A 19728-nucleotide genomic window follows, 5' to 3' on the forward strand; every position below is an offset into this window, starting at 1 on the left:
TTGTCTCCTTTTCTCTCTTCAAATATTTGTGAACAGACTCTGGTGACGGGGACTCTTCCTTGAGAAGCTCCGCCATTTTCCTCTTTCGAGCCTTCAACGCCCCTCCCCCCCAGTTGTTTCTGCCTTTCCCTCTCGGCCATTTTCCCTCCTCTTTGGAGCCTTTGTACCCTTCAACGCCCCCCCCCGCCTTGTTCCTCCCCCCCCCGTGCAGGAGGGGGGAAGAGGAGGAACCTAGAGCTACGAAGGAAGAGCCCCTCCCCTGGACGCCCTTTGAACGGGAGCCGGAAGAAGCGGGGATCGCTGCGCCTGCCTCCTCCCCTTCGGCCCAAGAAAGGCGCCTGGAGGAGAGAAGTGGGGCTTTTGGGGCGCCTCCCGGATCGGGACCTGGACGGAGGTGGGCGCTGGAGGGGGGCAGGTCGGGATGAGGATTGCATGGGGTGTGTGAGATGTCCAGTTTCCCGCCAGTCTCGTGACGAGGGGGGGCTGCTTCTCTCGGCATTCCCGATGGTGCCCCGTTGTGGCTTGTCCTGCTCGACCTTCATGCAGGGCAGTTTTTCCCCCTCTGGGTCTCCTTCGGAGGGAGGGGGGTTCAAAGGGGAGAGAGGATCTCTGGGTTCCAGATCTCACCCCCAAGGGCAAAGAGACCAAGGCCCCCGAGCCACCTCCCTGCAAGGCCCCAAGGGGTGGGGTGGGGGAGCGTTTCCTTCTCTGCAAGGAGACCCTGCCTTCCCTTGAATCCTGCCCTGGATGGAAAGAAAGGAACGCGAGAAAGTAACTTGCCTCCCATCTCCTCCCCCCCCCCCGACTCCCTTTAATGACCCAGGACAACCCCCTCCCCTCCCTTAAAAGGGCCAAAGTCCCAGGTGGGGCAGGAGAGGCAAAGGGGGCTGCAATGGGGCGGGCAGGCAGGAGGTGGAGGGGCCCCATCCTTGGCAACTTTGGGGGGCGGGCAGGAGAAATGGAGTTTGCGAGGGACGGGGTCTTCCCTGTGAGGGGGAACGTCAGCCAGACCTCTTGCTCTTTTGCACACACTGTATGTGTGTGTTTTTTCCCCCCTGGATGATCTGGCAGAGAGGAAGGGTGACCCGATCCCTCTCAATACCAGATCATCAGCTGAGGATCAACTTTAGGACTGGGGGGGCAACGATGACTGCTCCCTCCTCTCGCTTGGCGGCTTCTGTCTTTTGTTGCTTGTGAACACAGACCAAGCAGGAGAGAAGCAGGACAGAGAAGGAGGTGGACTTTCCTCCTTGGGATGTTTCCTAGTGGAGGCTGAAAAGGAGATCTTCCTTCATTCATTCCCTCCATCCCTGCCCCTCCCTGCTTCTTTCCTCCCTTTCTTCTCTCCTTCCTTCCTTCCCTCCCGCGCCTGATGTCTGCCCGCTGTCTGTCTGTTCTGCCTGCAGCTTCTTTCTTCCTCTTGTTCTGCTGCCTGAAGAAGAGAGAGAGATGGGGATGGAGCCTCATTCAATATAAACATGATGAAGGCACATCCTGCAAGAAAACATTTTTTTATTTGCTTTATCCGTAAAGCCTCCAGGCTGACCTATTTCTTTTTCTTTTCTCCTAGGAAGGGGTGAGACTCAGCTAATTTCTCTTTGCTCTTCTTGGAACGAAAAACGAAGAACAAAATCCCAGGTCCTTCCAACATTTACAAGGTAAGTGGGATTTCAAGAGGTGGCTTAAGTAGTCTTGCCACATGCTCTCACCTCCCAGTTTTCCTAGCTCAGCAGGGATTTGAATCCAGGTCTTCTGGTTTCCACTTTGGTACTCCATCCACGGCACCACACTGCTTGTCTGAAGATGTGCAGAGTGGCGGTGTTTGGTTTTCTTTGCATTTTATTTAGGTTTTTTTATTAAGTATCTCAATCCTGCTCACCCCAAACCCTGTGGTCACCAAAGGCAGGTCCTGTTGATAACAGTCAAGCCTTAGTCATCCAGATTTGGGATTTGTGCGGTTTCCCTTCAAGGCTCCCTTCTTGTTCCCCCTTAACAGACAATCCAGACTGGGGAATTTTGCTTTGGACCACCAATATGTACTTCGGACTCTATTGATTAAGAGGTAACGTCATTTCTGTTCCCACCTTCTCCTTCAAAATCACTCCCCGGATTGGTCCACAAGAATAGACTACCATAATTCTCTTTCGGGGGGTTTTCCCTTGAAGCTGACACCAGCAGATGCAAGAGGGGCAGCGTCTCCTCAGTCCACCGCTCTCCCCCTCCGGTCGTCTCCTCTGGGAAGGCGATTCCACACCCCTGCGTGGGGGAAGGTTCCTCCATTCCACATTCTCTCTTTTCTCCTCTCCTGTTTGCGTCTGCTCTTCCCTTACCTTTCGGCTCCATCATCTTCTCTCCTGTTTACCCCAATAGAAAGGTTTCCTGGCTGAGTGACAGTTTCTTCACCTTCCTGCCTCTTCTCTTGGTATCATCATCCTTTCACAGATATGAATCCATGCTTTCTCCATCCAAAAACATTCCCACCTTTCTAGCAATATCTTGCTCTCTTCACCTCTACCGTTCTGGCCTCCACTTCTATCTCTCTCTGCTCCTGGTCCTTCTTACTTCTCATCTCCTTCCTTTTCTCTTCGTGTCCCAACAGGGGCCTTTCCACTGATGCCCCTTGGGAAGGAGAAGACAATTATGGGAAGAGGGAAAATAAAACACAACTTAACGTTTCTTCTTGGTTTCCAGCATCCAGGACTCTGAGCACTTGTGAACGTCGTTGTTTTTGGTGCCTCCCCCTAACAGATGATCCAAGAAATAGCTGGAGAATTGAAAGTCCTCCTTCGCTTTGACCCCGGCCGGTAATCTGGCTTCTCCTGTTGCTGCTGCTGCTTTATTCGGTTAGCAGGGCTTTGATCAGACCCGTTGAAATAAATGAAATTAAGAAACACACTCCCTTCATTCTTGTCCGATCTCTTTTTAGCACAACTATAGGAAGACCCAATGTTTAGGTTGGAATCCTAATTTTTTCATTGGAAGTAAGTCCCTCTGATCATCTTGAAAGGAGTTACTGGGCATTTGTACCTTTCGATGTAAAAACAAAACAAACAAAAAAGAAGCACCCTGCTAACCCTCTGAAAAATGAAGCAAAGAAGGAAAGTGAATAAGTAGCCCATTGGCCCACCCCCAAAGGAAGGGAAACCTTTTTTCCCTTTATTTTCAGGGCTATATTTATTTATTTATTTATTTATTTATTTATTTATTTATTTATTTATTTATTTATTTAATATCCCGCCTATTTAGTCGGTTAAGACCACTCTAGCCGGCTTACAAAAAACATACAGCAATATATATAAAAACAGTACTACATAAATAAAAAAATTTCAACAAGGTGGGACAAAGAGTAGGGAGAAGAGAGGAAGGGGAGGTCAAGAATTGATTGAGGGGAAAGCCTGCCGGAACATCAGTATTTTTAGTTGCTTTTTAAAACTACCCAGCGAGGGTGCCGCGCGAATATCAGGAGGTAGATTATTCCAGAGGCAAGGAGCCACCGCCGAGAAGGCCCAATTTCTTGTCCTTTCCTTCCGGGTTTCCCTCGTCATTAGGCTCCTCAGCCTCACCTCCTGACTCGCGCGGGTGACACGGGTAGATCTTGGTGGGAGTAGGCGTTCCGCCAAGTATCGAGGCCCTAAACCATTTAGGGCTTTATACGTAAGCATCAACACTTTGAAGTCGATGTGGAAACAGATGGGCAGCCAATGCAATGTGGCCAGAGTGGGTGAGATGTATTGATATTTTTTCACACCACTGAGAAGTCTGGCCGCTGCACCACCTGAAGTTTCCGCAGCAGCCTCAAAGGCAGCCCCACGTAAAGCGTATTACAGTGTTCTAATCTTGAGATTATGAGTGCATGCACCTAGGTAGTGAGTGCCCCCACATTGAGATAGGGCCGCAGCTGGGCTATCCGCCTAAGATGGTAAAAGGCGGTTCGGACCGCCGACACCACCTGGGTTTCCATAGTGAGTGCCTGGGTCTAGATGGATCCCCAAGCTGCGGACCCCGTCCTTGGCAGGGAGGGTCACCCCCGAAAGAGAGGGAGTTTCCCAAACCCCCAGCTGTGGGGGCACCCACCCGTCTTGTCCGGGTTCAGCCTCAGCCTGTTCTGCTGCATCCATTGCAGTACGGCCCCCAGGCAGTGCTGAAGGTACAGAACGGCATCTCCTGCGGTTGGTGAAAAGGAGATGTACAGCTGAGTGTCATCAGCGTACTGATGACACAAGGCTCCACACCCCCTGATGACGCCACCCAGCGGCCTCATATAGATGTTGAACAGCATTGGGGAGATAATTGTCCCCTGTGGAACCCCACAATTGAGACTCCACAGGGGCGAGACACTCTCCCCAAGCTGTACTCTCTGGGGACGGTACTCCAAGAAGCAACAGAGCCAGGCCAGTGCAAGGCCACCAATTCCCAACTCGGAGAGCCTCCCCAGGAGGATACCGTGGTCAATGGTATCAAAGGCCGCTGAGATGTCAAGGAGGACCAGCAGGGACACTTTTCCCCTGTCGGTCTCCCTCAGTAAGTCATCGCACAGGGTGACCAATGCCGTTTCTACAGCTCTAGCTGCAGCGGCGAATCAGCTGTCAGCCAGAGCCTCGACAGGAGCACCAGCCAGGTCAGCCGTAACACCTCTCATGGCATCCTGGAATCCAATCGGATCCAGTAGCCTTCAAGGGCAGACCATGACAATAGGTCCCTGCTCCCTGTGAGGGGGGAGGGCCATGTTGAGGTTACATTTTGTTAGGTGGTAATCTGACCATGACAAAGGGACCGACTCGAGGTCAGTCACCATCGGACCACTCTCGCTCCAACTGGAGGAAAAAAACAGGTCGAATGTGTGGCCATCCACGTGGGTGGGGCTGGTGACATGTTGGGACATGTCCAAGAAGGCCATGGTCTCCAAGAACTCAAGAGCTGGTCCAGAGGTCTCTGCCCCCGCATGCACATTGAAATCCCCCAAAACCAACAGCTTCGGGGAACCCAGCAGTGCTGCGGAGACAAAGTCCACCAGCTCCGGTAGGGAAATGGCTGGGTCGCGAGTAGCACGGTAGCCCAGCAATATCCCAATGCCGTCCCTGGCCCCAATCGACACGTGGAGAGCCTCCAGACCTGGCTTTACCACCGAGGAGCGCCTAGTAACCTCTAAGGTGGATTTATAAACAATGGCAACTCCCCCCCCGCGTCCCTCCAGTCTACCCTGGTGTTGGACAGCATAACCGGGCAGACACATGAGTGCATGCCAGGTCTGCATCCTCCTCCAGGATAAGAACTATGAACCCCTGATGTATAGAAAATACATCCATGTCTCTCTTCAGAAAGAGTATCACATATCAGCTTCTTCTCCCTTCCTTGTGTTTGATGGTGAAGGATGTCAAAGCCTGAGAAACGGCATTCCTTCAGCCGTCCGCTGTCTCCCCCTCCATAGGCATTGTGGCGGCATTAGAGCCCTTACCCATATCGTCTCTTCTTTGAGGTGGGGTGGAAGGCTGGCAGTTTTTGCCTGTTCAGAGGCTGTTGGCTCTGGAGATATAATATAACATAATTAACAGAAGAGCCCTGCTGGATCAGGCCAAGGACCCATCTGATCCAGCTTCCTCTATCTCACATTGGCTCTACCTGATGGCTTTGGGACCAGACCAGATGAGGAGAGCCCTGTCTCCCGAGACCCTTTCCCTGCATCCGCCATTTTGAAGTACCTTCCTGTGGGGGAATGCCGAGGTGCCACCTGTCCATCAGGTGGAGCTCTAGAGCTGGAGCCTATGAGAGGAGAGGAGGGCGGAGTCAAGGGAACAATTCGGGCAGTTGGGAGACAGAGAGGGAATGAGAGGAGAGGTTTTGAGAGTTTTATGAGAGAGAAGGGAAAGTCGATGTGGTATAATTGGTTTATGGATTAAAAGATAGAAGTATAATAAACAGACAGTCATCTGAAAGTATTCCAGTGATTAACAGTTATTAATATGAAAAGTGATGCCCATGAATAAACTTAATACCCAAGCAATGAGTGCAATATAATAAAATCTAATCTATGAATAATACTTACGTGATTTAACAACAAAATATATTTGAATGCGTGTGTCTCTGCGGTAACTCATGTCCAACTCTGTGACCCCATCTACCAGAGCACGCCAGGCCCTCCTGTCTTCCACTGCCTCCCGGAGTTGGGTCAAATTCATGTTGGTAGCTTCGATGACACTGTCCATCCATCTCATCCTCTATCGTCCCCTTCTCCTCTTGCCTTCACACTTTCCTAACATCAGCGTCTTTTCCTGGGAGATTTCTCTTCTCATGAGATGGCCAAAGTATTGGAGCCTCAGCTTCAGGATCTGTCCTTCCAATGAGCACTCAAGGTTACTTTCCTTCAAAATGGATAAATTTGTTCTCTTTGCAGTCCAGGGGACTCTCAAGAGTCTCCTCCAGCACCACATAATTCCTCTGTGTATTCTTGCCCTCTGTTCTCTATGTCCTCTGCTTCTGCGAGGTCCCTACCATTTTTTTCCTTTATCATGTCCATCTTTGCACAAAATGTTCCTCTAATATCCAATTTTCCTGAACAGATCTCTGGTTTTTCCTTTTCTGTTATTTTCCTCTATTTCTTTGCATTGTTCATTTAAGAAGGCCCTCTTGTCTCTCCTTGCTATTCTTTGGAAGTCTGCATGCCATCTTCTGTAACTTTCCCTATTTCCATTGCATTTTGTTTCCCTTCTCTTCACTTCTATTTGTAAGGCCTCGTTGGACAGCCGCTTTGCTTTTTTGCATTTGTTTTTCTTTGGGATGGTTTTGTTGCTGCCTCCTGTACAATGTTATGAGCCTCCATCCATAGTTCTTCAGGCACTCTATCCACCAAATCGAGTTCCTTAAATCTGTTCTTCACTTCCAATGTGTATTCATAAGGGATTTGTACCTTGGTACCTTGGTACATGCGCTCGTAATCTCCAGATTAGACCACTGTAATGCGCTCTACGTGGGGCTACCTTTGGGGTTGCTGCGGAAACTACAGGTGGTGCAGAATGCGGCGGCCAGATTAATCAGTGGTGTGAAAAAATACCAACATATTTCACCCACTCTGGCCGCCTTGCACTGGCTGCCCATCCGTTTCCGCATCGACTTCAAAGTGTTGATGCTCACGTATAAAGCCCTAAACGGTTTAGGGCCTCGATACTTGGCGGAACGCCTTCTCCCGCCAAGATCTACCCGTGTCACTCGTGCGAGCCAGGAGGTGAGGTTGAGGAGCCTAACGCCGAGGGAGGCCCGGAAGGAGAAGACAAGAAATCGGGCCTTCTCGGCGGTGGCTCCTCGCCTCTGGAACAACTTACCTCCTGTGATCCGCAGGTCCCCCTCGCTGGGTGCCTTCAAGAAGCAATTGAAGACTTGGTTGTTCCGGCAGGCCTTTCCATCATACTCCTCTTGACCCCCCTTTTTTTTGTTTTTGTTTTTTGTTTTGTATATTATATGATTTAATGTAGTGCCTTCTTTTAGAATTGTCTGTCTTCGTTGTTTATATTATCTTTATGGTTGTTAGCCGCCTAGAGTGGTCCGTTTGGACCAGATAGGCGGGGTATAAATCAAATAAATAAATAAATAAATAAATAAATAGATTATACCTGACTAGCCCAGTAGGTTTTCCAAGTTTCTTCAGTTTAAGCTTGAATTTTGCTATAAGAAGCTGATGATCAGATCCACGATCAGCTCCAGGTCTTGTTTCTGCTGACTGTATAGAGCTTCTTCATCTTTGGCTGCAGAGAACATAATCTGATTTCGATAATGCCCATCTGGTGATTTCCATGTGTAGAATCGCCTCTTGTGTTGTTGGAAGAGAGTGTTTGTGATCACCAGCTCGTTCTCCTGACAAAACTCTATTAGCCTTTGTCCCGCTTCGTTCTGAACTCCAAGTCCAAACTTCCCTGTTGTTCCTTTTATCTCTTGGCTCCCTACTTTAGCATTCCAGTCCCCTAGAATGAGAAGAACATCTTTCTTTGATGTCAGTTCTAGAAGGTGTTGTAAGTCTTCATAAAATTGGTCAATTTCAGTCTCCTCAGTATTGGTGATTGGTGCATAAACATGGATTACTGTGATGTTGAAAGGTCTGCATTGGATTCGTATTGAAATCATTCTATCATTTTTGAGATTATATCCCATTACAGCTTTTCCCACTCTTTTGTTGACTATGAGAGCTACTCCATTCCTTCTACGGGATTCTTGCCTACAATAGTGGATATGATATTCATCTGAATTGAATTCGCCCATTCCCAACCATTTTAGTTCACTGACACCCAGGATGTCAATGTTTATTCTTACCATCTCCTGTTTGACCGCATCCAGCTTTCCAAGGTTCATAGATCTTACATTCCAGGTTCCTATACAGTATTTTTCTTTGCAGCATCGGACTTTCATTTCACTTCCAGGCATGTCCACAGCTGAGCATCCTTTCAGCTTTGGCACAACCACTTCATTAGCTCTGGATCTACTAGTCCTTGTCCTCCGCTCTTCCTCAGTAGCATGTTGGACGCCTTCCAACCTGAGGGTTCTCATCTTCCAGCATCATATTTTTTACCCTTTTGTTTCTATTCATGAGATTTTCTTGCCAAAGATACTGGATTGGCCTGCCAGTTCCTACTCCAGGTGGATTGCATTTAGTCAGAACTCTCCACTATGACCTGTCTGTCTTGGGTGTCCCTGCACGGCATAGCCCATAGCTTCTCTGAATTACTCAAGCTCCTTTGCCACATTACATTTTCTTAAATTTTCTTATATTGAAATGCATTTGCCATTTTACTGCCCATTCTTCCAGTCTAGAGAGATCCTTCTGGAGTTCTTCACAAGCCCTTGTGGTCTTCACCACCCGGAAAAGCTTCATGTCATGTGAAAACTTGTCTACCTCACTGCTTATCCCTGTCTCCAGGTCATTGATGGACAGGTGGAAAACCACCGATCCCAGGACAAATCCATGGGGCACACTGCTCTTCCCCTCTCACCATTGTGAACATTGCCCATTGACAATTCTGTTTCCTGGTTCTCAACCAATTCTCAGTCTATAAGGGGATTTGCCCTCTTATTCCCTGACTGTGGAGTTTTTTCAGCAGACTTCGGCGAGTGATTGTGTCAAATGTCTTCTGAAAATCCAGATAGACAGTATTCACCGATTTGCCCGCTTTTGAGCTTTTCAAAGAGATCTAAAAGGTTTGTGAGGCAAGGCTTGCCCTTACAAAAGCCATGCTGATTCTCCCTCAGCAAGGCTTGTTGTTCTGTGTATTTTAAGATTTTATCTTGGATGAGGTTTTCCACTGTCTTCTCTGGGACAGACTTTAGGCTAACAGGCCTGTGGTGTCTTGGGTTCCCCCCTCTTTCCCTTTTTAAAGATTGGCGTGAAGTGTTCTATCCTCCAGTCCTCTGGCACTGACCGTTTTGTTATGGACCAAGCCCGCTAGCCAATATTTTAGCTCCAGCAAGAGGTCAGACAAGACGCCTCATCAGCTGAACCAAAGTCCAAGCAGGACCCCGATGTATGGCCTTCAGCCTCCGGCTCCCTGCTGGGTTTTATGTTTCGACTCTTTTGGATCATCACCTGGCAGATCTGCTTTGACTGTATCCCTGCGTTGAGCAGGGGGTTGGACTTGATGGCCTTGTGGGCCCCTTGCAACTTCACCTTTCCATGATTCTCTGATTCTATCTACGTTTGGCCTCCAGGCAGCATTCCTAGATGGGCCCTCTACTTATTGAAAGGTGAAAGGGTGGAAAGTGTGCAATATAGGCATTTAATACAGAGCTCAAGAGAGAAGTAATGTTGGAAAAAACACATTATGTAGAATAAGATTTTCTACCACAAGACCAGGAATAAAATTAATTTCTGCTATATCCGGGTATCACTCCCCCCCTTTTAAAATTTTTACAATACAAACAACGCTGAATCTAGATCTGCTCCTCTTTGTTTAGCTTTTCCTGAAGAATAGGCAATACACAGAGGCAAAAGTCTAGATATAGCACATACAAATAATCTCAAAATAATAAGAACCACAATTACAATTTCAAATGGTCCCATGACAATAGAGGGTCCGGTCCAACCCCTGGTCCACTACATCACAGGGGCTCTGGTGTTTTCTAGATGTTGATTTTGTTTACTATTTTTAGTGTAGCATTGGTTTGATTCATTTTAATGTTTGTGGTCTTGCTGTTTTTCACTTTTGCCTTTTGCTGATGGATGTAAGCTATTTTGGGTCTTTTTTAATGAATAAGGCAAGATAAAAATATTTTCAATGAACAGTGAGAGACATCCCATCTTGTATGCTGCTCCTTTCATCGCATGTGTCAGGGGGAAGATACCCCTGCCTGCCTGTCTGCCTGCTTTTGTGTTCGTCTTGTTCTGCTGCCTGAATAAGAGAGAGAGAGAGATGGGGATGGAGCCCCGTTCAATAGAAACATGACGAAGGTACATCCCGGAAGAAAATGTTTTTGATTTGCTTTATCCATGAAGCCTCCAGGCTGATGTTTTTCTTTTCTCCTAGGAAGGGGTGAGACTGAGCTGAGTTATCTTTGCTGTTTTGGGGATGAAAAACGAAGAACCAAATCTGAGATCCTTCCAACATTTGCAAGGTAAGTGAGATTTCAAGAGGTGGCTTAAGTAGCCTTGCCACACACTCTCTCTCCTCTCAGTTTCCCTGGCCCAGCAGGGATTTGAATCCAGGTCTCCTGGTTTCCACTCTGGTACTCCATCCACTACACTGCACTTCTTCTTTGAACATGTGCAGAGCGGTGATGTTTTGGGGTATGGTTTGCTTTGCATCTTACTTAGTTTTTTTTAATATCTCAATCCTGCTCACCCCAAACCCCATGCTCACCAAGGGCAGGTCCTCTTGATAAAAGGCAAACTTTGGTCATCCTGATTTGGGGTGTGGGGATTCCCCTTCAAGGCTCCCTTCTTGTTCCCCCTAAACAGACAATCCAGACTGGGGAATTTTGCTTTGCACCATCCAGCTGTACTTCAGACTCCTATAATAATTGATTAACAGGTAACATCATTTCTGTTCCCACCTTCTTCTTCAATAGGAGGATAAAAGGGAGAATAGACTAAGGCTAAATCTAAAGAAAACAGGGGGGGGGCTCCAACTGGGTTCCCCTGATGTCTGTGATTTGCATGGTTCCCAGCACTCGCTGGGCATTCTTCTGGACCCAACATGGTCAATGGAGAACCAGATGGTGCCTGTGGTCCGATCGGCTCACTTCCCTCTTAGATGAATTGCGCAGCTCCACCCCTATCTGGACGCCCTGTCACTCCCCAGATTGGTCCACACACGGATGTTATCAAGAATAGGCTACAGTTCTCAAGAATAGGCTCTTTCTGTGGGGCTTCCCTTGGGGCTGTCAGGAGCAGATGCAAGAGGGGTAGCGTCTCCTCAGTCCACCACTCTCCCCCCCCCAGTCGTCTCCTCTGGGGAGGCGATTCCACCCCACTATGTGGGGGAAGATTCTTCTGTTCTGCCTTCTCTCTTTCCTTCTTTCCTATTTGTGTTCGCTCTTCCCTTAACCTCCGGCTCCTTCCTCATGTCTCCCGATTGCCCCACTGGAAAGGGTTCCTGGCTGAGTATTGGTTCTGCCTCCTCTCTTGGTATCATCATCCTCTCCATGCATTCTACATCCAGAAACATTCCCACCCTTCTAGCAATACCTTTCCTTCTTTCTCCCATTTCCCCTCTTTGCTGGCTTGGGCTCCCTCCGCTTTCTTTGGGCGAAGGGTAGGACCCTTTTGCCCCCTTTCTCTGATGGGGCTCTTGTGAATCTCTTCTTCCTCCTTTTGGGATCCCGAAGAATGAACTGAAGACGCCACTTCTGCCTTGGGGAACTTTGGGAATGCAAATTAACAATCCGATTATTAATCTCAGTGATCGCAGGGCTCTTTAATCCATGGATTGACCTCGGAGTTACCTTGACAAACTCCCACAGGCTGGCTGGCGGGTCTCCTCCATTTAGAAAGAAAAAAGGAGTGATTCCAAATTAAGGAATTAAAAATGATGTTAGAAATAGCTGGAGAGTTAAAAATACCCCTTCACTTTGACCTGGGCCGGTATTCTGTTTTCTCCTTCTCCTCCTGTTGCTTCTGCTGCTTTATTTGGTTAGCAGGGATTTGATCGGACCCATTGAAACAAAGGAAATGAAGAAACACACTCCCTTCATTCTTGTCTGATTGGTTTTAAGCATGACCAGGGAAGGACCCCATCTTTAGGTGGCAATCCTAAATCGACCTTCCTGATCATATTGAAAGGGGTTGTTGGGCATTTGTACCTTTCAATGTAAAAACAAAACAAACAAAGGAAAAACACCCTCTGGAAAATGAAGCAAAGAAGGAAAGTGAATAAGTGGCCCATCGGCCCACCCCACAAAGAATGGGGCAAATTTTCCTTTTGCTTTTAGGGCTACAAAGCCCAGTTGTGTGTAGAAAATACGTATTTCTTCAGAAAAGGTGTCACACATCAGCGTCTTCTCCCTTCCTTGTGTGTGATGGTGATGGATGTCAAAGTCTGAGAAATGGCTTCATTCAGCTCTCCTCTGTCTTTTCCTCCACAGGCATCGTGGTGCCATCAGAGGCCTAACTCATATCATCTTTAGAGTGGAAGGGAAGCTAGCAGCTTTTCCTGTTCAGAGGCAGTTGGCTCCAGAGATATAATATAATGTAATAAACAGAAGAGCCCTTATGGATCAGGCCAAAGGCCCATCTAGTCCAGCCTCCTATATCTCACATTGGCTCTACCTGATGCCTTTGGGACCACATGGGATGACGAGAGACTTGTCTCCCGATCCCCCTTCCCTGCATCTGACCTTTTGTGGTCCCTTCCTTCGAAGCCTGGAGGTTATACATCCCCATTATGGCTTGTCACCTGTGATAAACTTTTCTTCCAGAAATCTCTCCAATACCCCTTTTCAAGGCATCTAGGTTAGATATGACCAGCACATTTTGTAGCATGGAGTTCCACAGACTAACAGCAGGCTGGGTAAAGAAATATTTTCTTTCCTCTGTTCTCACTATCCCAACACTCCATTGGAGTGGATGTCCCCTGGTTCTAGTATTTTGTGAGGGGGAAAAGAGCTTCCCTTTATCCACTTGATCCATCCCCTACAGAATTTTATAGATCTCTGTCACGTCCCCCCTCAGACGCCTTTTCTCTAGACTCAAGAGCCTCAAACACTGTAGCCTTTCCTCATCAGGGAGCGGCCCCAGCCGTGTCATCATCTCACTCAATCTCTAGTGCACCTTTTCCAGTTCCTTTCTGTCTTTTTGAGGTGCGTCGACCAGAACTGTTCGCAATACTGCAGGTATGGCCTTACCAGCCTCTTATGCAATGGCAGGATAAAGTTGGTTGTTTTATTTTCAATCCCCTTTTTAATTATCCCAAGTATGGAATTGGCCTTCTTTACTGCTGCCATACACTGGGTTGGCCCTTTCATTGAGCTGTCCGCCAGCACAACCAGATCTCTTTCCTGATCCATCACAGATAGCTCAGAACCCATTAGATGATGAAAAAAATGTTTGATTTTATGTCCCAGTGTGCAGTACTTTACATCATAGGTCGTCAACCCCCAGTCCATAGCCCGGTGCCGGTCCGTGGGCTGAGCCAGACCAGATTGTACAGACCTATCGGCTGCCCCTGCATGCACTCCCCTCCCCACAGCTGTTTTATGCACACGAGTGCGTGCCGGCGTGAGCACTCCCCACATCTTCACGCTTGCACCCCAGTGCCCACGCGAAGGGGTGGGCGAGTGCTCATGCCGGCTGTGGGGACTGCTGAGTTACATTTTTTTATACTGAACTGTTGTGATTAGGTTCGTTGTTTGCCGGGGACGACCCCTGTCTTGGTGGCAGAATGAGAGTCGGAGGCTGTTCCTTATTTTTAACACAACTAGATTTATTTGTAAACAAACTCAACTTTATTGGCTCAAACGGATCCATTAAACTAAGTTCCGGCAACGGATGATAATGCCGCACCTTAACATCAGGCGTAAGAATATCTATAGAGGGGCCGGATCAAACTGTTCCTTGTCGGTCATGGGCCTCAGGGGGGTGCTCCTCACCGCACACACCGTCCCATGGCATGGGTGTCGTGCCCAGTCTCCCTCTCGTTGTGGTTGGAGTAAAGAGGGACTGGGATGGATCACCCTCATCCCCCCACGTTGGTTGTGTGGAAACACCACTACCATCTTTTCCAGAGGTTCAAGTCCTTCCTCCTTCGCGCGCAGCTCGGTAAGGTCTGGTAGGAGTCCACCGCCAGCTTGTAGATTTGGGAACTCCCGAAGCAGTGTGGAAAAGCCCTCCTTTCCGGCACTCCACTCTGTCTACTGCCCGACCCTTCTTGTCAGGATGTATGCCCGTTAGAACGTTAAAACTTTGTGCGCCTTCTGACTCTTTTATATCTGCCTCCCATATAATCAAGTATAGCTCCTCCCCCTCTCATCTGCTAAACACACCTCCAAACTCTCTCTCTCTCTCTCCACTACTTGCTCCTGCTCTATATCCACCAGTATTCCTTCTACGCATCTCTCGCCCTCTTCCGCTCTCTGTGGTGGGGAGGACGGCACACACACTCTCTCTCCTTCACAACTGTATTTGCCATTTTGCAACCCATTCTCCCAGTTTGGTTCAGGAGCTCTTCACAATCCCTTCTGGTCTTCACCACCCAGAAAAGCTTTGTGCCATCTACCAACTTGGCCACCTCACTGCTTACCCCTGTCTCTAGATCATTGATGCACAGGTTGAAAAGCACCACTCCCAGGACAGATCCCCCAGGCACACTGCTCTTCCCCTCTCTCCATTCTGAACATTGCCCATTGACATCTCCTCTCAACCATACCGAGAACACCCTGAAAATACCGTGTACAGAAACTTTATACCATAATAAACAGAATCTTAAATTTCTACAAACTCATTGGCTAAAATCTACTTAATATTTGGATCCTCCCCTGGACTGAGAGTCCCCTGGACTGCAAGGAGAACTAATCTATCAATTCTAAAGGAAATCAACCCTGAGTGCTCACTGGAAGGACAGATCCTGAAGCTGAGGCTCCAATACTTTGGCCATCTCATGAGAAGAGAAGACTCCCTGGAAAAGACCTGTTAGGAAAGTGTGAGGGCAAGAGGAGAAGGGGACAACAGAGGACGAGATGGTTGGACAATGTCATCGAAGCTACCAGAATGAATGACCCAACTCCGGGAGGCAGTAGAAGACAGGAGGGCCTGGCGTGCTGTGGTCCATGGGGTCATGAAGAGTCGGACACGACTAAATGACGTCACCTAATTGAGTACAAACGTGGAAAACAAACACATTGGTCCCTTATAGATATTTGGGGTGTGCCCACCTCCCCTTGATGACCTTCTTTTAGGATGCACCACACTGTCTGGAAGAAAGTTTATCCCAACTTCCTTGTCTTATTAATCTGTTTCTGTTACTAAGCAGGGCCAAGATGTACAGCTTTCAACCTCTGGCTCCCTGCTGGGTTTTATGTTTTGACTATTTTGGAGTGCTCCAACACTGGAAGCATTCAAGAAAAACATAGATAATCACCTGGCAGATCTGCTTTGACTGTATTCCTGCATTCAGCAGGGGGTTGGATTTGATGGCCTTCTAGGCCCCGTCCAACTGCACTTTTCCTTGATTCTGTGTTCTATCTGTGCTTGGCCTCTGGGTAGCATTCCTAACTAGGCCATCTGCTAATTGAAAGGCGAGGGGCTGGAAGGTGTGCAATACAGTGGGGTCTTGACTTAAGAACGACTCGAGTTAAGAACATTTTGACTTAAGAAGCGCTCTCATAGGAAAATATTGACTTGCCTTAAGTACTTAGATTTGAGTTACAAACTGAAAAAAACCCACGTGGGAGGCAGGGAAAGTGCAAAATGTGAACTTTCAGTTAACTGTTGGGCAGTGAAAAGGGTGCCTGTCTGCTTCCTCACTCCTCCCAGCGTTTAGAGAGTGGATTGGGAGACAGTCTTCGGACTGCCTGGTACTGTGCTGCCTGGACTGTATTTTCCCTGCCTTCCCTGAACCTTTCTTGATGTAAGAAAAAAAGAAACAAAATATCCCCCTCTAGTGGTCGAAGGTGGAATAGCAGCTTCCCATTAGTTTCTATGGACGGAAAAAGCAGATATGGATCAAATGGTTTTCAATGCATTCCTATGGGAAATGCAGATTTGACCTGAGAACTTTTTGACTTGAGAACCGCCTTCCAATACGGATTAAGTTCTCAAGTCAAGACCCCACTTTACGCATTTGACTTAATACAAAGGTCAAGAGAGAAGTAATGTTGCTAAAACATAAAATGTAGAATAAAATTTTCTACTTCAAGGCCAGGAATTAAACCAATTCCGGCCATATCCAGGTATCATTCCTCCCTTTTAAATTTCTAACAATAGAAACAACACTGAATTTAAATCTGCTCATCTTTGTGTAGCCGTTTCTGTTCTTGCAGTTCAAGATAAAGCAACACAGAGAGGCAAAATTCTAGACATAATCCCAAATAATAAGAGCCACAATTTCAATTACAAGATATATGGCAGGGTCGAGAAATCCAGCATCCATGAAGTTATCCAAGACCAACCCCATGAACCTGAATTCATCTCTTTGTAAGTTCTATCCCTATCATCAGAATTCCTGCCAATCAAGTCTGCTAACAGACAGACAGAACAACCTTTATAGGCATTAAAGAGAATAAATCATAACCAAACTGGTTCATTAAGTGCTCCACATATATAAAATCCCAGAGGGAGGAAAGCAGACAGTTCCCCAAAAACATTTAATTGAAAGCAAGACTTCACTTTCTCATCTTTGAGCTGATGACATCTGCAATTCTTTCCAGAATGTCAGGCACCTCCACAGATAACATAAAATGGACTTTGTGCACATCAGATTTCCCCTCCAATATTGACAGGGTCGGTGCCACAAATTTGGAGCAATCACTCTGGTGGAGTGGACAGCGCCGAAACATGTGGGCAAGAGTTTTCAATTCACGCTGCTCGCATGAAAAATGTCTTTTGCGGTACGGGATTCCTTTGAACCTACCATATAGTAAGGCTGCAGGGATGACATTGCACCTGGCTAGGGAGAAGGACCTGTGTTTTTGTGGACACTTAAGGAGGGAAAGGAAAGCAGCTGGTTTAAAGGGGATGTGGGAAAACAGTGGTGAAGAGGTCTTATTGGCTGCGTTCCATAGTTCCTGGAATTCAATGTCCAAAATCCTTCTTTTGATCATTTGGAAGGCTTGCCCTTGATTTAGTGAGCCCAAGGAGTCATTATCTAAGCCAAACCATTTCAGTTTTTTAAAAAGGGCAGTCGTCCCAAAGGGAGGTTTAGAGTCCAGAAATAGTTGATATAATAAACTATCTGGGTCAGAGTTTTAGAAAAGTTTTAGCCAGAATTGAAATGATCTCAGTCAGGCTATCGTTTCCAAACAGGAAAATCCGGATTCTAGACAAAGCATCGAGTAGGGAACACAATTTGGTAGCCCTAGCACTTTACGAAAGAATTGAGATTGTATCCGTTCAATTCACCTATCCATGGCATTTGATCAGATTGAGATGCCATACGATATTTGTGGGATAATTTAGGATTTAAAAACCTGTAAAGCCACCAGAACATAACAATTGCCATAATTATAATAGAAACGAAGTATTGCCTGACCAGTGAACCTAGCTACATTTATAACCATTTTGCGATGGGGAGACCAGGAATGTTTGTAATGGAACAGGATGCCTAGGTATTTATAATCTTTCACCTATTCAATTTTGTGCCCATTCATATTCCATTGAAATTGATTCCATGACTTTGAGAAAACCAAAGTTCATTAAAATTTAGTTGCATTTTGTTTTTGTCCAGGTATTCCACAGTTCTGTTAATTAAACATTTCAAACCTGGATGGGAGTGCAAGATGATAACAGCATCATCCACATAAAGCAATAATGGGGCACAATGCATCCCCAGTTTTGGTGGATGACCCTCCACACTGGCTAGAAAGAGGGCTGGGTCATTCGTAAATAGGTTGAATAAGGAGGGAGCAAGAATGCAGCCTTGCTTCACTCCCTTGTTGGTTGGAAATTGACAAGATAACTCACGTTCCCAAGAGGCTGAACGTGGCATGTTGTGTGTGTGTGTTTAGTCGTTTAGTCGTGTCCGACTCTTCGTGACCCCATGGACCAGAGCACGCCAGGCCCTCCTGTCTTCTACTGCCTCCCGGAGTTGTGTTAGGTTCATGTTGGTTGCTTCGCAGACACTGTCCAGCCATCTCATCCTCGGTCGTCCCATTCTCCTCTTGCCGTCACACCTTCCTAACATCAGGGTTTTTTCCAAGGACTCTTTTCTTCTCATGAGATGGCCAAAGTACTGGAGCCTCAGCTTCAGGATCTGTCCTGAATGTTGTGCCAGAGTATAAAATTCTTATGAGGGAAAGGAGTCTTTTAGCTACGCTTATATTTTCATGTTTTTCCAAGAGAATCTCTCTGTCTACCAAATCGAAAGCTGCCTTTAAGTCAAGGAAAGCTACAAACAATTTAGAATTTTCATGCTTGACTGTTTTGTTAATAAAATGGGAAAATATTAAGCAGTTATCTACTATGGCCTTACCTTTCCTGAAACCAGCTTGCTCAGGGCCAAGCAGTGGCTGATTATTGATCCAGGAATTAAGTTTAATTAGTAGCTGTTTTGCATAGAGTTTCTCAATTACTGATAATTACTGAAGTTTTCTGGGAGGTGGGGGTCCCCCCCCTTTTATAAATGGAGGCAAGAATTGCATTGGCAAGATCCCAGTATCAGCTATAGCTGTGAAAAGGGAAGCCCACCAGTCCGGTTCCATTTCAGTAAGTCCGGTGGGATGGCATTGGAGGCCAGCTGCTTTTCCAGCTTGTAACTGAGTGATTAGCTCTTTGGTCTCTTCTATGGTTAGTGGTGGATAAACAGGAAGATCAGACAGAGCAAAGGGAGTAGAGGGTCTAACAGCTACATCTTTGTCCACATGAAGGTCTGAAAAATATTGGACCCATCTTTGTGGAGTTAGCCGGGTCTTGTACTTCCATCCTGGAGGTGCCGGCCACGATGGCCCTAAATAGTCTATTGTTTTTTGGGTCACTGCCTGTTGGAGCTTGCTCCATTGCTCCATAATAAAATTCTTCCTTTTTTCTTTTACACAATTCCTTAATTGAGTTTTTAGGGAGAGATATTTTTGCCAATCTTGGGCAGAGTCAGTCTTCCTAAATTCCCTATATGAATGGCGCAATTGTACTTTCAAATCCCTATAGTCACGATCAAACCAAAGTTCTTTGTTTTGAGTGATTGTAGCACCTTTGGGCTGAAGGAGTTTGTCCTAATTCACAGTGGAGATGTTCCATTAATTCGTCAAATGCTTCAATTTTATCAAGTGGTTCGATGGACTTTGTGGTGGAAATCTGAAGGTCTTAACACTTGTCCCTTAATAGCAGATTTTAGAACCAGCTAATGCATCATGATTCCATACTAGTCCTTTTCAGGCGTCCTGGTACATATAACGTGCCTGATTTATATACACACAAAGACTGCCATGATGCAGGAGCATCTTATCAGTGGCTAACCTCTGTTGCAAAACCATATTCTTCAGGGAAACTATTTCAACCTTCATTTTTGCTTGTATCTCCATAGTGACAGTCTCCAAGAGATCTATGGCTCCTGAAGTGTTCTATACAAATTCTGCCAAGGTGTGAATATCTTTGTATCTTTCTGCTGC

The 19728-nt window shown here is 46.8% G+C and overlaps 1 protein-coding gene across 14 annotated transcripts in view; it reads left to right on the forward strand.

The window, feature by feature from the left end:
- LOC140703769 (uncharacterized) overlaps nucleotides 1-19728 on the forward strand; it is a 132189-nt gene that overhangs the window by 298 nt on the left and 112163 nt on the right. The window contains exons 1-5 of one of the 14 annotated variants that reach the window (XM_078387563.1): nucleotides 174-437; nucleotides 1571-1658; nucleotides 1997-2062; nucleotides 2692-10426; nucleotides 10503-10590. In XM_078387563.1, the coding sequence (XP_078243689.1) occupies nucleotides 10545-10590 (46 nt within the window). In that variant the 5' untranslated portion in view covers nucleotides 174-437; nucleotides 1571-1658; nucleotides 1997-2062; nucleotides 2692-10426; nucleotides 10503-10544. Of the gene's footprint in view, nucleotides 1-3; nucleotides 438-1570; nucleotides 1659-1996; nucleotides 2063-2691; nucleotides 10427-10502; nucleotides 10591-10933; nucleotides 11007-12558; nucleotides 18114-19643; nucleotides 19700-19728 lie in introns of those variants that run through there. The other 13 variants (XM_078387561.1, XM_078387562.1, XR_013542503.1 and 10 more) reach the window with 13 other exon arrangements.

Source organism: Pogona vitticeps, chromosome 2 (genome assembly GCF_051106095.1).
Source record: "Pogona vitticeps strain Pit_001003342236 chromosome 2, PviZW2.1, whole genome shotgun sequence".
NCBI classification, from domain to species: domain Eukaryota; kingdom Metazoa; phylum Chordata; class Lepidosauria; order Squamata; family Agamidae; genus Pogona; species Pogona vitticeps.